This window comes from Chiloscyllium plagiosum, unplaced genomic scaffold (assembly GCF_037043375.1).
Source record: "Chiloscyllium plagiosum isolate Xiang-an unplaced genomic scaffold, Cpla_swu_hap1 HiC_scaffold_26, whole genome shotgun sequence".
Classification (NCBI taxonomy): Eukaryota; Metazoa; Chordata; class Chondrichthyes; order Orectolobiformes; family Hemiscylliidae; genus Chiloscyllium; species Chiloscyllium plagiosum.
In genome coordinates, this window is record NW_028270164.1 from 51,629,194 (window position 1) to 51,647,002 (window position 17,809).

General features: G+C 42.4%; 1 protein-coding gene across 2 annotated transcripts in view; it reads right to left on the reverse strand.

Annotated features, from left to right (window-relative positions):
• LOC122563315 (sodium-coupled monocarboxylate transporter 1-like) overlaps window positions 1-17,809 on the reverse strand; it is a 108,008-nt gene that overhangs the window by 73,305 nt on the left and 16,894 nt on the right. For both annotated transcript variants that reach the window (XM_043717035.2, XM_043717034.2), the window contains 2 exons: window positions 17,055-17,122; window positions 10,508-10,662 (listed from right to left, as the gene is read on the reverse strand). In XM_043717035.2, coding sequence (XP_043572970.1) covers window positions 10,508-10,662; window positions 17,055-17,122 — 223 coding nt within the window. The remainder of the gene's footprint in view (window positions 1-10,507; window positions 10,663-17,054; window positions 17,123-17,809) is intronic.

Consider the following 17,809-nt stretch of genomic DNA (forward strand, 5'->3'; position numbering starts at 1 on the left):
GTCCCACATCTTAGAATGAAGGATGCCAGCAACATTAAATGACACAGAATATAAAAAGGACCCAACGATTTAGAGGTTCTCACTTTGTACATTATAATTCAGAGGCTGAAAGAATGGATATGTTTAAGTTGAATTTAAAAGTCTAATTTACAAGGTGTAGTAATGGATAATTGGGACTAATATGGCTAGTTTTGTGTGAGGCTGCATTACTGTCAGCCACTTAGTCTCTGTGTGGTGTAACTTGTGACACATTTGATTTAAAGTTTGTGCATGACAAGGGGCAATAATCAACCCGGTAAAACAATGACTGCAGATGCTGGAAACCAGAGTCTAGATTAGAATGGTGCTGGAAAAGCACAGCAGTTCAGGCAGCATCCGAGGACCAGTAAAATCGACGTTTCCGGGAAAAGCCCATAATCAACCCAAAGGAGCCTTCCACATCCATCAAAATTCCACTTGCACATCCACCAATGTCATTTATTGTATCCGTTGCTCCCGATGCGGTCTCCTCTACATTGGGGAAACTGGACGCCTCCTAGCAGAGCGCTTTAGGAAACATCTCCAGAACATCCGCACCAATCAACATCCACCCCATGGCCCAACATTTCAACTCCCCCTCCCACTCTGCCGAGGACATGCAGGTCCTGGGCCTCCTCCACTGCCACTCCCTCATCACCCGGACGCCTGGAGGAAGAATGCCTCATCTTCCACCTCGAGAAACTTCAACCCCAGGGCATCAATGTGGACTTCACCAGTTTCTTCATTCCCCCTCCCCCCACCTTACTCCAGTTATAACCTTCCAGCTCAGCACCATCCTCATGACCTGTCCTACCTGCCAATCTTCCTTCCCACCTATCTGCTCCACCCTCCACTCTGACTTGTCACCTTCATCCCGACCTCCATCCACCTATCATACTCTTGGCTACCTACTCCCCAGCCCCACTTCCCCCCACCATTTATCTCTCCAACCTGGACGCTCCCTGCCTTCATTCCTGATAAAGGGCTTTTGCCTGAAACATAATTTTCCTGCTCCTCTGATGCTGCCTGACCTGCTGTGCTTTTCTAGCACTACTCTAATCTTGCCACACTGTAACAATACTATGGCTTTAAGAGGTGCATTTTGTCATTTTTTTCTTGAACCAAGGTTTTAAGACAGAGGTGCTGAGGTGTCTATTGAATCCAATAAAGTTAACAGCAGGTGAGGCATTGGGATTTTTTAAAAGTTGAAACAATAAAAGCAGCTTAAACGGGTGGGATCAAGCTCCACCACAGCTAGGATATTTAGTTTTTCAACAATTGTTGCTGGGGTCTTAAAACTAGGTTTCAAAGCCTCAGTACAATTCTTTATGTGATTCTCTCTCAGTTTTCTCTCGACGTTTTTTGCCTCCTGAATTGGAGAATTGCCTGTGAGACAATCTATTTTACTGAATTTGCCTTTGCCAAGGATGTGTTCGTCGGCTGTTTCTATATTGGAACAGTTCATAAGTTCATCAGATATAGGAACAGAATTAGACCATTCGATCATGGCTGATATGCTCCTTACCCCCACTTACCTGCCTTCTCTCCATATCCCTTCAAACCATTACCAATCAAAAAAAATCTAACTCCTCCTCAAATTTACTCACTATCCCTGTAGTCATCACATTTTGGGGTAGCGAATTCTACAGATTCACAACCCTTTGGGAGAAGTAGTTTCTCCTTAACTCTGTTTTAAATTTGCTAGCCTTTACCCTGAGACTGTTACCTCTCATCCTAGAATACCCCGCAAGATGAAGCATTCGCTCCACATCTATTTTATCCACTCCTTTTATTATCTTGAATACCTCAATTTGATCTCCCTTCATTCTTCTAAATTCCGGACACTATAGGCTTAAACTGTTCAATGTCTCTTCATACGACAAATCTCTCAGCTCTGGGATTAATCTAGTGAACCTCCTCTGACCTGTCTCTAATGCCACTACATCTTTGCACAAATAAGGGGGCCAAAACTGTCCATGTGGTCTCATTAATACATTCCTGACAAAGGGCTTATGCCCAAAGCATCAACTCTGGTGCTCCTGGGATGCTGCCTGAACTGCTACACTTTTCCAGTGTCACACTTTTTGACTCATCAATACCTTGTCTAGTTGCAACAAAAATTTCTTACATTTATATTCTATTCCTTCAGCAATGAAAGCCAACATTCCATTCACTTTCTTAATTATCTGCTGTACCTGAATGCTAGTTTCCTGTGACTCATGAATGAGTACACCGAGATCCCTCTGCACAAGAGCACCCCAAAGTCTCTCTCCATTAATAGGTTGCCTCCCCATTGTTTTGACCCAAATGCATAACCTCACACTTATCCACGATAAACTCCATCTGCCACATTTTGGCCCACTCTCCTAACCTATCCAAATCCACTTGTAAGAATCTGATTTCCTCATTGCAATTTACCCTCCCACCTACTTTTGCGTCATCTGCAAATATGACTATACAGCCTTCTATCCCTGTGTACAAGTCGTTAATGTAAATGGTCCAAGGACCGAACCCTGTTACCATATAGTAGCTAAAATAATCTATTATTCTGTTAAGTTTTCCAATTGAGTTAAGCTATACATTTTCTTCTTATTTTTGTTGCATTTTAACTATGGTGTATGAATAAAACGGTTTTTGCTTCAAGACTGGTAATTTGACCAATCGTTGCATCCAACATACAACACCTGGCACTTGCCTTTAAAATAAGAAAAGGTTATTCCTTCATGGTATGTTTCGAGAAGATTTGGTCTGGCCCATAACAACATAACTACGGTAACTACTGATTCCCCAAAGCTTCTCCATGGGGACAAGTTCCCCACAAGAGTTTTGTACAACGTACAAGTCAGGAGTGCCTAGGAAGGTGCAGCTCCTACAGTCCTCAAGAACATTTGAGAAGAATTGAGAAGATTAAGAGGGTTCGTCTGGAAGCTCACTGAGGATATTACCTAGTATGGTGATGAAATGTCTGAAAATGAACCTTCCAGCTCAGTCAGCAAACCTACATCCAGTCCTCAGAAGCTTGACAGCAACAAGAATATAGCAATCCACTTGACTGGCACCACATTTGCAGCATCCACTGCCTCCACTTCATATGCTTAGTTGAGATGTACTGCAGAAATTGACCAAAGGTCCTCAAACAGCGTCTTCCAAAACCAGGAAGTGGGAGGATTGGAAAGAGAAGTTGTTCTGAGTTCAGAAGTTGTTCCTCCCACCAAACCAAAGGAGTAGCCATGGGCACCCACATGGGCCCCAGCTATGCCTGCCTCTTCTTAGGATATCTGGAACAGTCCATCTTCTGCGGCTACACTGGCACCACCCCCCACCTTTTCCTCTGCTACATCGATGACTGTATCGGCGCCGCCTCGTGCTCCCACGATGAGGTTGAACAGTTCATCCACTTTACCAACACCTTCCACCCCGACCTCAAATTTACCTGGACCGTCTCAGACTCCTCCCTCCTATTCCTAGACCTCTCCATTTCTATCTCGGGCGACCGTATCAACACGGACATTTACTATAAACCGACCGACTCCCACAGCTACCTAGATTACACCTCCTCCCACCCTGCCCTCTGTAAGAACGCCATCCCATATTCCCAATTCATTTGTCTCCGCCGCATCTGCTCCCAGGAGGACCAGTTCCAATACCGAACAACCCAGATGGCCTCCTTCTTTAAAGACCGCAATCTCCCCTCAGACGTGATTGACGATGCTCTCCACCGCATCTCCTCCACTTCCCGTTCCTCCGCCCTTGAGCCCCTGCCCCTCCAATCACCACCAGGACAGAACCCCACTGGTCCTCACCTATCACCCCACCAACCTCCATATACATCGCATCATCCGTCGTCATTTCTGCCACCTCCAAACGGACCCCACCACCAGGGATATATTTCCCTCCCCTATCAGCGTTCCGAAAAGACCACTCCCTCCATGACTCCCTTGTCAGGTCCACACCCCCCACCAACCCAACCTCCACTCTCAGCACCTTCCCCTGCAACCGCAAGAAATGCAAAACTTGTGCCCACACCTCCCCCCTTACTTCTCTCCAAGGCCCCAAGGGATCCTTCCATATCCACCACAAATTCACCTGCACTTCCACACACATCATTTACTGCATCCGCTGCACCCGATGTGGCCTCCTCTATATTGGGGAGACAGGCCACCTACTTGCGCAACGTTTCAGAGAACAGCTCTGGGACACCCGGACCAACCAACCCAACCACCCCGTGGCTCAACACTTCAACTCCCCCTCCCACTCCACCAAGGACATGCAGGTCCTTGGACTCCTCCATCGCCAGACCATAGCAACACGACGGCTCGAGGAAGAGCACCTCATCTTCCGCCTAGGAACCCTTCAACCAGAAAGGATGAACTCAAACTTCTCCAGTTTCCTCATTTCCCCTCCCCCCATCTTGTCTCAGTCCCAACCCTCGAACTCAGCACCACCTTCCTAACCTGCAATCTTCTTCCTGACCTCTCCACCCCCACCCCCACTCCGGGCTATCACCCTCACCTTAACCTCCTTCCACCGTCCCTCTCCCAAGTCCCTCCTCCCTACCTTTCATCTTAGCCTGCTTGGCACACTTTCCTCATTCCTGAAGAAGGGCTCATGCCTGAAACGTCGATTCTCCTGCTCCTTGGATGCTGCCTGACCTGCTGTGCTTTTCCAGCAACACATTTTCAGCTCTGATCTCCAGCATCTGCAGTCCTCACTTTCTCCTAGAAGCTCCTTCACTGTCACTGGCTTAATAACTTGAATTGCCTCCCTAACAACATGTCGGACAACTGGCAGCAGATAGAATGCAGCAGTTCAAAAAGGCAGCTCACCATTACCTTCTCAAGGGCAACTAGGGACAGGGAAATAAATGCTGGCCAGCCAGCAACGCCTGCATTCCACAAATGAATGAAAAAGGCAGGGAACAGAGGAATACAGAACACATAGAGACGAAAGATTTTTAGAAACACATCACGTATCAGCACAGTCTTGATTGATTGAATAGCCTGTTCCTGTGATGTACTGTTCTTAATAACAAAGTATACCCAGTTATTTCTCAGAAATTTGATCGGGCTTTTCCCCTTAGAAAAATCAGCATCATCTGGGGACATTAGTTTGTGAGTTATGTTTTCAGGACGCTCTGAAAGGAAATGCAAGGCAGAGGGATGATTAGGTTCAGGGAGGAAATTCCAGCCTGCAGCCATGGAATAAAGGAAAGTAGGGGATACTCGAGAAGCCAGGGCTAGAAAGCAGCAGGCTATTTGGAGGGTTTTGGAGCTGAAGCAGAAATAGAGAAGGGAAAGTATTATGGAATGAGTATTTAAAAACTGGGGCACTGTTTGAGGATCTTTGGTCAATTTCTGCAGTGCATCTTGTATACACTGTTAATACTAAGCATCGGTGGTGGAGGATGTGGATGTGGTACCAGTCAAGGACTGCTATATCCTTGTTCCTGTCAAGATTGCTGGGTAGGACCACAACGTAGGTCAATGACTTTAGGGTAATAGATGGGTAGTTATCAGATGATGCAGGAAGTACAGGAGTCTTTTCTATCTCCAGATTTAGTTTCCATGCCACTACTGTTAGGAAGTCTGTACATAGCTTCTTTAAAAGGTTTTTTTTTACTTTTAGAATTTCTCCATGACTGACAGATACTATTCCTTCCAACAGTTTATCACTTCTTGCCATTAATTTAGTTTAATTTCTTACTAACAAGGTAACCTAACTCCCTCTGCTCATGTGCCTTTGGTCTTGATTGGATGTGTATCCTTGGATATTTAGTTCCCAGCCCTGATCCTTTTGCAGCCAAGTCTCTGTGACACCCACAACAACCTATCAGCCAATTTCAATCTGTGCTGCAAGGCCATCATCATCAATTTGTTTATTCTTTTCCTGGTGACAAGTGTAAGCAAAAGTAAACATCTTAAACTGCCTTTTAAACTCCCCCAAATTACTTTCAAAAGCAGTCAGGAGATAGGGGCTCTTGGCCATTCCAGGTGGGTTGGCAAGTCTCATCTATCAATTAGGCATGAAACACCTTTTACATCCAGCACTGAGTCCAACTATTTCACTCCATGATCTGCCCCATTTTGTTTTCTTTTTCTACCTTTACATTTATTTTTCTTGCAATTCACCGCTAACCTCCTCCAGGATTGTATTTTGTTTCATTCTAGCTCCATGTCCATTCCCGTTGACCCTTTCCTGCCTTCCACCCTAACTCAGTCCTTCATTTTGTCCTTGCCCCACCCACCCCTTGTTATAACACTACTTTTCCCCAGTGCTGATGAAACATCACAGATCTGAAACATTTAACAGGCTGGGTTTTCGCCTCCTGAGTACTGACAAGGCAAATGGCAGGATGAGCAAATAATGGGGTGAACAGCTTCTGGAGACACCGCCACACCCCTCGAAAACAGCCAAGTAAGAATCTCAACCTGCCACCAACACGACTTCTTGACTTCCTGACAAGTGAAAAAAAGTGGCTGCCTTGCCAACCGGAAACCAGACAACCTGCCTGCATGGTTGAGGAGCCACCATGTGTTCAATCTGAGGATAACTGAGGGCATGGATAAGGAGGCAGGGAAGAGGCTTCAACTGAATACCACCCCTCGTCCTTTACCATTGAAATCGTCAACTCTTATAACCCACCTCTGCCCAAGACCCGTATCCCTCAATCCACCCAAAAAAAAAACACATTTCTTGGCAGATAAGTGCAGATCTCTGTGTTTGCACAGCCTAAGCATTCATCAACCCTATTCAGGTCTCAGGAGCTGGTAGGCTTTGATTTTTTGGCAATTTTAGGCAGAGTGGGACTTCACTGGCAAAGCACTTGATAGGCTGAGAAGCCTGCCAGTCAGTGCTGAAGTGTCTGGTTGATGCTTGACCCAGCATGCTTTCTCACTAATAGCAGCCAATGTTTCTCATTTTTGAAGTGACCCAGCATCACACAAAAAAGGGACAACCACTAGTAAAGGAGGGGCACTCTGAAAGCTAATGCTTCCAAATAAACTTGTTGACCTATAACCTGGTGTTATGTGATTTTTAACTTTGCTTTAAATCTGTTACTCTCCCTATACTGATGCTGCTGAATAATTTTGATTTTTATTTGAGATTTCCAACATCCACAGTATACTTTTCCTTTGATATCAATGTTTGACTAAAGCAATCCTTTATAATTCTATTGTAAATTGGACATTGATTCTAGATTTACCTTTTTCATTTGCTGTTTAATATGTAATGCAGTTCAGTGAAGCTTCATCTCAACTGTCTCCTATCAATAAATCTGATGAAAATGTGAAGTAGATTACAGTGTTAGAGTGTCATATTGTGGAATTAGCTCCACGTCCTTTTGATCAGCAACAGCACAGCAACGTTCATGAAGAATTCTGGGCAACTTCCTATGAGACCATGACTCAAACATGTTGCTATTTTGATTCTTAAAAAGCAGAAATTGGAACCTCAGCATCCTTAGACCTGTAATTGTAGTTTCTAACCCCAAACCCTTTTTAACCAAAAGCAAAGATTTAGACAAGTCAACACTTAATCCTTTTATTCTCAGTCATTTTGTTGCCAGTTCCAGTTCACCGGAAAGACATTAAGCTTCTGATGTTTATAACTTTTTCTCTGGACAGTAAATATTGTTGTCAGAGGTAAAAACCAAAACAAAAAACTCCAGATGCTATAAATCAGAAAGAAAAACAGAAGTTGCTGGAAAATCTCAGCATGTCTGGCAGCATCCTCAGATTCTGAGGAAGCAACACCGGGCCCAAAACATTAACTCTTGTGTTTCTTCGTGACTGCTGAGCACTTCCAGCAACTTCTGTTTTGATTATTTTTGTCATAGGGCTGCCTGAGCCAAGTTACTTCTGGACAACTCTAAGTAAAGGCACTGCTCTTTTTTCTAACTTACTACTAAATACATGTTTTTATTTCTTCCTGGGATATGGGCATTTCTGACTGGGCCAGCATTTATTGCCCATCCCTAGCTGCCCTTGAGAAGTTAGTGGTGAGCTGCCTTTGTGAACCACTGCAGTCCATTTGCTCTAAGGAGACACACAATGCCATTAGGAAGGGACTGTCAGGATTTTGACTCAACAGCACTGAAGGAACAGCAATATATTTGCAGGTCAGGATATTCAGTGGTTTTGAGGGGAAGCTGCGGTTGTCAGTGTTCCCATATATATATGTTGCTCTTGTCCTTCAGATGGTAGTGTCATGGATTTGGAAGGTATTGTCTAAGGAGCCTTGGTGACTTTCTGAGAAGCACCTTGGAGATGGTACACACAACTGCTCCTGAGCATCAGAAGTGGAGAGTCTGACTGCTTGTGGATCAGTGCCAATCACATGGGCTACTTTGGCCTATATGTTCACAAAGTTCTTGAGCATTGTTGGAACTGCACTCATCCAGGCAAGTCGAGGTAGTCCATCATACTCCTGACTTCTTTCTGTAGATATTCATAACTTTTGGGGAATCAGGTGGTGAGTTATGTGTTGCAAGATTCCTAGCCTCTGATCTGTTCTTGCAGCAACAGCTGTATCCATTTCATATTCTGGTCAATTGTGACTTTCAGAATGTTGATTCTGGGGATTGTGGTGGTAGTGCCATTAAATGTCAAGGAGTGATGATTAGATTCCTTCTTGCTGGAGATAGTCATTGAATGGCACTGGTGTGGTGTGAATGTTACTTGCCACTTGTTGGTCCAAACTGCAAATTGTTCAGCACACACTGCATTTAAGATTGGACTATTTCAGTATCTCAGCAGTTGTGATTAGTGCTGAACATTGTGCAATGATAGCATTGTTGAATCCCTACAGTGCAGAGAGAGGCCATTCAGTCCAACGATTCTACACTGATCCTCTAAAATGCAACATCACCCAGATATAGCCTCTTTCTCTATCCCCACATTTACCATGGCTATTCTGCCTTGCCTGCATGTCCCCAGCTACTATGGATGATTTAACTTGGCCAATCTACCTAATCTGTAAATCTTTGGACTGTGGGAGGCAACTGGAGAACTAGAGGAAATCCACGCAGACATGGGGAGAATGTGCAAACTTCACACGGACAGTCATCCAAAGCTGACTGAATGAGTTAACGAATGAGTGAATGAATGAGTAGAATCCCTGGAATCGAACTTGGGGACATCCTTGATGCTGTGGGGCAGCAGTGCTAACTACTAAACCACAATCCTGCCCTTATAGTGATCCACCTTTCAATAAACATCACAAATGAACATCCCTACTTCTAACCTTATCATGAACAGAATATCATTTATGAAGCAACTGAACATGCTTAGGGCAAGGACACTACCCTGAGGAACTCCTGAGTTGCCTTGGAACCTAGATGTCTGACCTCAATCACCAAAACCACCTTCCTATATGACAGGTATGATTCCAACAAGCAGAATATTTACACTGGTTATTAATTCCAGGCTTCTTGATGTCACGTGCAGTCATTCTGGCACCTCACCTCTGGGATACAGCTCTTTTGGTCATGTTTGAACTAAGACTGTAATGAGATCAGAAGCTGAGCGGCACTGGTGGAACCTCCTGTTTCCACACTGTAAGTAATCTAATCTAATCTAATCTAAATTGAGCATGAGTTAGCATTGTTAAGCAAGTGTCGCTTAATATTACAATTGATGATATGTTCCATCACTTTACTGATGGAACAGAACAGAACAGACTGACAGGACAGTAATTGGACAGGGTGAATTTGTCCTGCCTTTTGTGTACAGGACATATCTGGCCAACTTTTCATATTGTTGGGTAGATTGTTACTGTTTTGGACCAGCTTGGCTAGAGGCACAGAAAGTTCTAGAGCACAAATGTTCAGTACTACCACCAGAATGTTGTCAGGGTCAACAGCTTTCGCAGTATCTGGTGATACTTTTGATATCACATGTAGTGAATTGAATTGGCTGAAGACTGGCAGCTGTGACACTGGGTCATCCACTTGGCACTTCTGGCTGAAGAGTTTTGGGAATGCTTCCGCTTTATCTTTTACAGGTATGTTGGCCTCTTCCATCATTCCGGATTTGTAGAACCTCTTCTTCCAGTGAGTTATTTAATTTTCCACCACCATTCACAACCAGATGTGACAGATGGCAGAACTTCAGTCTGATCCATTGGTTGTGGGATCACTTAACTCTATCTATCATTTATGCCATTTTGCAAGCAAGCAGCCCAGTTTTCTTTGGGCTTCATCAGGTTGACACCTCATTTTTATGTATGCCTGGTGCTGCTCCTGGCATGCTGTCTTCATTGAACAAGGGGTTTTGCTGGCTTGATGATAATGGTTGAGTGTAGATCTGCCAGGCCACGTTGGAGTGTGATTCTGCTGATGCTGATGGCCTACATCACCTCGTGGAATCCCAGTGTTGAACTGCTAAATCTGTTCAATGTCTGTCCAAACATCAAACCCCTATGAGAAAACCACCCTCCCTACATTGTTAACTTATTCTCATATGCCCAAAGGTAAGTGTCAGAGTCTTACTCCCAGAAGTTGAGTCTTCCTCCATGATATGAAATATTCAAGACCTTGGCAAAGCCTCCATGAATTACCGCACCTCGGATTATCACTGCAACGAACCCAATGATCATAACTGTCATCTGGAACACATCAGTCCACACCACAGCTTTCAGACCACCCTAAAAACACAAGAGGCATCATGTTAAAAAATGACACAAAGCTACCTAGGAAGTTATGAGAGTAGATCACATAAACAACCCGTGGGTAGGTTTTAAGAATGTCTTAAAGGAGAAGGGAAAGGGAGAGAGGCGGAGGTGTGTAGGATTGGAATTCCAGATTTGCAACTGAAGGCATGGCGCTGGGGGAGAGATTAGTTTTGGAAATGTGCCAGGGGCTAGATTTAGATGAATGGCAGATTGGAACGATGCTCTTTCGGGACCTAAGCAAAGGTAGGGAAAGAGGTGTTTTGTTGCGTTTGCAAAAACGTGATCTGCCTCCAGGAATTGTTCTTGCTTTTCTGCAAAAGAAGAAACTGGTCAATTGGTGAGTATCCGCTAAGTGATTAAGGGGTAGTCTATTCCTAAGAACATAAAAACATAAGAAACAGGAGCAGGGATAGGCCATTTGACCCTTCAACCTTGCCCTCGCACTCAACAAGATCATATCTGAAATAAATGCAGAGAATGCTGGGAAACTCAACAGGTGGGACTGTGGACAGAGAAACAGAGTTGAATTTCAAATCTGGAATGGCTGTTCTTCAGAGCAGTTCTGAAGAGTCATACCAAACTCGAAATGTTAATTTTGTTCACAAATAGTCTCTAACTTTTCTGAATGATGGATGTTAGGCTAACGAACATGAAGTTTCCTGTTCTCTTTGTCCCTCCCTTCATGAGCAAGGATTTCATATTCACAGTTTTCTAATCTGCTCTCAGATTCTGCTAAGTTCTGGGATATTTCAACCAGTATTTTCACTAGTTCTAAAGCCACTTCCTTTAAAACTCTCAGATGGAAACCATCAGGTCCTGGTCTGCCTTGATTCCTAGTAGTTTGTCACATACTTTTTCCTCCATGCTCAAGACCGTAACACAATACTTCCTCCCAATAGAACTTTGCATATCTACTCCACTATGAAGACAAATGCAAACTATTGGTTTAAACTATTTGCTGTTTCCTGTTCCCCATTACTAATGCCCCAGTTGCATCCTCCAAGGATCTCTCACTTACTTTAGCTACTCTTTTCATACATCATTGAAGCTCTTGATGTTTAATTTTATATTCTTTATCAGTTTACTTTCACGATCAGCTTTCTCCCTGTTTATTAACTTATGAGCTGACGTTTTTTTTAAACTCCTGGGATGTGCATGTTGCTAGCTATTGCCCATCCTTAGTTACACTTGAGAAAGTGATAGTGAGCTACTTTCTTGAACTGCTGCACTCCGTGTGTTGTAGATTGACCCACAATGCCCTGAGGGAGAGAATTCCAGCACTGAAGACGGTGAGAGAGTGTCAGCCAACAGATAAAACTAAAATTTACAAACAGAATGAAAGAATAAAATTAAAGGCTTTGTATCTAAATGTACATAACATCAAAACAAAAATGATGAACTGAGAAAACAGATAGAAATGAATAGTTATGATCTGGTAGCCACTAGAGATACATGATTGCAAGATAATAGGATTAGGACCTGAATCTAGAAGGACACAGGACACCTAGGAATGCTTGGTCAGTAGGAAAAGATAAAGAAAGGCTCTGTTACATAATGATGTGTTAATACAAAAGAGAGTAAAAGCCTACTTCCAGGAAACCAAGATCTATAAATAGTTTGGGTAGAGAAGGCAAGATGGGAGTAGTGCACTGATTACTAACAATAACAGCACAGTAGGGTGGACAGCGTAAAAGAAGAGATAGTGAGAGCTTGTCAGAATGACACAGTGATAACCTTTGGAGATATGAATCAACGTATCAATTTGGCAAGTCAGATGGGCAAAGCTAGCCTAGATGAGTATGATGGCACTGTGTCTTTAAGAGAGATGTGTTGCTTTTGCAGAGAGATGTTGCCTGAATGTCTCCTTCAGACAAACAGTTGGTAAACAGCTTGGAATTAACCCTGGGTGATTCTTTTAAATGAGACAAAATAATAATGAGTGGGAGGCATCAGGGTTCACACAGTCCCAGGTAGGTTTTCAGTTTTGCTTTCAATTGGTGAGAAAGTTTCTGCTCGCTGACTGCTGGAACTAACAGCTAGAGTTCTCTCTCTCTGCTGCTAAAGTGAGAAGACAGCCTGTGGAAGTAAAACTGTTTTGCTAAATTACATTACCAGGGATGTGATTATGGGATGCTGCATATATTGGAACAGTTGATAATTATTATCTTGTTAAGTATTTCAATAGAATTAAAGTTATGCCAGTTCTTCTTTTCATTTGTAGTTTAACTATGTTGTAAGAATAAAGTGTATTTAGATTAAAACACAGTGGTGGACCAAGCAAGTCACATCAGGAACGCAGCATTTCACATTTGCTTTTAAATAATATAAAAGTTAGGGTCTTGACAATACTTACATACATGGCCATGGCAGGGAAGGATTGGGGGGTTGTTGTTGTGGCAATCTGGTCTGTTCATAACATGAGTTCAAAACTGTTTTCAGGATGGAATTTTTGGAACAACATGGAGCCAACTAGACACTAGGTTACAATGAAACTGGTGTTAATGACCTCACAGTGAAGGTAGCATTGAATGCAATATGATTGAATGTTACATTCAGTTTAAGGCTGAGAGGATTGGGCCCAAGATTCTTTTCATAAAATCTAATTAAGGCCAATTAAGGCCAGTTGCTATACTGAACTGGCAAAGTAGATTGAAGGATAATTTAACAGTGATACAATGATAGACATTTAAGGAGATATTTCAGAGTACGCTGAATAGATACATTCCAATAAGTAAGAAAAATTCCAAAGGACAGACGCACCAACCACGGTTAATTGGAAGTGTTAAAGATAGTATCAAACTGTAGTGATTGGACCCAGGGCAAGCTGGATCTCATTGACTATGAGATTCATGACTAGGGCTGTGAGCCCTGGCCAATTTGGGAGCACTGGCTGACAGATATAAAACAGGGGATTCAGAGAGTCTCCTGATACTTGGGGCTGGCTCTGAGCTGGCTGATCAGAGCCCATGTAAATAAAGGGTGACTTGGTGATGGGAAACTGGCCTCTGTGCTGTTATTTCAGAAACAAAAAGAAAAATCAGATAATTATGTAAAGAGAGGTGGCACATCAGAAGATTAGAGAATGTAAAAACAGTAGAGAATATCCAAAAGATAACAAAGAGGAGAAATTATAAATATAAAAGGCTAGCCAGAAATATAAAAAATGTTAAGAATGTCCTTAAATATTTAAAAAAGTTAGCAAAGTGAGCATTGGTCCTATAGAAACATAGAAGATAGGAGCAGAAGAAAGCCAATCGGCCCTTAAGCCTGCTCCATCATTCATCAGGTCATGGCTGATCATCCAACTCAATAGCTTAATCCTGTTTTCTCATTACTTTTGATCACATTTGCCCCAAATGCTATATCTAGCCACCTCTTGAATACATTCAATGTTTTGGCATCAACTTCCTGTGATAATGAATTCTACAGGCTCATCACTCTTTGGGTGAAAAAAATGGCTCCTCATCTCCATCCTAAATGGTCTCTCCTGAATCCGCAGACTTTGACCCTGGTTCTGGTGACACCCACCATCAGGAACATCGTCCCTGCATCTATCTGTCTAGTCCTGTTAGAATTTCATAAGTCTGAGATCCCCCCGTCATTCACCTGAATTTCAGTGAAAACAATCCTAACCTAATCAAACTTTCCTCATAAGTCAGTCCCGCCATACCCAGAATTAGCCTGGTAAATCTTCGCTGCGCTCCCTTGAGAGCAAGAGCACTCTTCCCAAATGGAACAGATGAATTGATGATGGAAATGGTAAATCTGCTGAACAGATATTTTGCATCAATCTTCACATTCAAGGATATAAATAACATCCCAGAAGCAGTGATTAATCAAGAAATGGGTGGGATGAGGAATTCAGGAGAATAATAATCATGAGACAGGGGATATTGAGTCAATTGCTGGAGTTGTGGGCTGACAAGTGCCCAGGTTCTAATGGACTTCATTTCAGAGTCTTAAAAAAATGGCTGGTCATAGGTATTGGTTTTAGTGTGCCGAAATTCCCTTGATTCAGGGATGATCTCATTAGATTGGAAGATAGTGAATGAAACTCCTCAATTCAAAACGGAATAATTCAAAAAGCAGGAAACTACACAGCAGTTAGCTTAACATCTGTCACAAGAAATATGTTCAAAACTATGATTAACAAAGTTATAACAGAGCGCTTGGATAAGCTCAAGGTAATCAAGAAAAGCCAACATGGTTTTGCAAAAGAGACAGTATGTTTGACCTACCTCTTGGAGGTAAATGAGGGTGTGACATGTGCTGTGCATACAAGGAACCAATGGTTGCACTGTCCTTTTTCCAGAAGGCATTTAATAAGGTGCCATATCAAAGAATATTGCAGAACATAAAATCTTGTGATGTAGCAAGTAACATCCTGGCATGGATAAATCTTTGATTAATAGGAAGCAGACCAGGTAAAAACAGATCTTCTTCAGTTTGGCAAAATGTAACAAGTGGGATATCATAGGGATTGGTGCTGGAACTCAACTATTTATATAACGGTGTTTGCCAAATTTGCTGTAAACACAAAGATAGGTAGTTCATTAAGTAGCAAAGAGGAAAAATGGTTACAGAAAGGAGTAGGTAAGGATACGGCAAATGGAGAATAATATGGGAAAACATAAAGTTATCCATTTTGGCAAGAGAGTATTATCTAAATGGTGAGTACTGCAGAGTTCTAAGATGCACAGAGACTGCGGTGCATGACTTGCAAAATGGTTAAATAACAGAGCAGGCTATTGGCCCACTCCTGCTCCTGATTCATATATTTGTATTCAAAATGAAAATGAGAATTTTAATATCAAGGCTTCAGTTTACTGGGAGACATTATAGATCAGCGAGCATAGGGTGATTGTGGAATGGAGATTAGTGTGAGTTCAGGCAAGCACAGCAGAGTATTGCATGACCTGAAATTTACAGTTGGGGGGGGGGGGGTGCAGGGAGTGTGGACATTGGCCAGAAATACATGAGAACAGTCAATTCTGATGGGACAAAAATAATGATTATTTCAACCAAAGATCAGCTGAAATCAGCTTTTAGGTCTCATATCTAAAGGAAGATAAACGGGCAATAGTGGCCATCCAAGGCAGGTGCTCAAAACTGACATCAGATATGGAGGGACTGTCTTATGAGGAGAGGTACAATAGGGTGAGTGTGTGTTCATTAGAATTTAGAAAAATGAAAGGCAACCTTATTAAAACATACAAGATTCTTCGTGAACTTGACAGGGTAGATGCGGAAAGGTTGTTTCTACTTCTGGGAGAGTCTACGACCAGACGGCATAATATCAGAGTAAATGAGGAGGAATTTTCTCTCTCAGAGGGTATGAATCTTTGATAGTTTTCACAGCAGACTCAATGGTCTGGAAGGCCTATTTCTGCACCTACGTTTTATGGTCTTAAAGGTAATTGAAAATTAATCATGGGATTAAATATGACACCAAAGTTGCAAACAGTCTGGAGCTGCTTCCTTAGGTTGCCATACAGAGAGATCAGTTGATGAAGGATACAGGGTTGTGGCAGGAACAAAGAAAATGTCTCAGTCGCCTCAGTGTGTAATTGTTTCTGTTTATCCATTATTGGATCTTGGATAAACAGTCTGACAATTTAGAGATGCAGAAATTGAGAGGGTTAATGATGTAAACCTTGTTGACATCACTGAATACGCGGAAATTGACGTCACAATCTTGGATGTTATTGCTGAGAGGTAGAAGGTTGATGATGAACATTGCATGCATCCTTAGGAGACTCAAGAGGTAATGGAGCAGGCACAGGGAAAAACAATCCCAATACAGGCAATGTAGTGTCTCTAATCAGGTAGCAAAGGATGAGACTAGGTGGGCAGAGTCCCACACAGCTGGGAGCAATGGAGAGACATCAGGAGGAGTTGGTGTGATCAGCTGTGTCAAAGGCTTGAGGCAGGTCAAGATAGATGATAAGCGTCACAGAATAAAGGTGGACATCTGGTTGCAGGGTCTCAAACTTGAGAGTTATGAGGAAAATGGGCAGGCAATTGGGAGATGACAATTCATTCATGGACTTTAGAGAGAAAAGGGATGTTAGATATGGAATAGTAGTAAGCAAGGATATATGGGTGAGCAGTTTATACTGTGGGGATAGTGGCAGATTTGAAGATATCCATAATGACACACCTACATGAATCCATCTGTACCAATTCACCTGCTTCAAGATCTGTTTCCCCACACCTGGTTTACAATTTGCATCAAGATACATTCCCAGAAAGATTTTGTACAAACACAGCCAAATTTATCCACGTAGTCTACCTGCAGCAATACACAGAGAGACATAGACACTAGCATACATATATAAATGTAAATATAACCAGATTAAACTTACCAGGGTACAGTAAACGGTGCAGACAAGACCAGTTGCAACAAGAACACCCCAGAGATCAAATCCAGTTACTGATAAAAGCAAAAGTTATTCCAATTTAAGTGGAAAAAATGAATGTTCTTTTACACAGGAATAATTTAACGTATAAAAGTATAAATGACCTTATAAATTAAATATAGTTCCAAAAGTAGGAATGAATCAGAGCCTATGCCAAAGGCCACAAGAAAGGTAGCGGGGCATTTAAGTAAATTAATGCCGATGAGTGGATTAAGAGGAAAATGACATTGATTTCCTATCTTTGCGCTTTGATTACAGAGTGATACAGAGACATGGATCGTGACAGAACAAAAGAGAGAGGTGAAAGAAATATTATGTGAAGCACATTGAAAGATTAGTAATGCAGATATGTTGAAAGAAGCAAGCAGCAAGATGGTATACAGTATGATACAGAAATAGATGGAAAACAAAAAGCAAATTGAAACTGATATAGAAACAGGAAAAAAAGAGCAAGGCAGGGTGAAAGGGCTAAAACAAATAAAATCGTGAAAGAAAAAAAAGGACAAAAAAAATTGAAGAGGAACAAGGATGCTGAATTCCTTGGATAGAGAGAGGGAGAGAGAGAGAGAGAGAGAGAGAGAGAGAGAGAGCGAGCAGTCAGAAGCAAGGGCAGGGGTGTGGATCACAGCTAAAAGCTGCCTGAGTGCCATCCAGTCCCTAAATCAAGCACTTAATTTAAATTGAGAAAAATCCCCATCCCT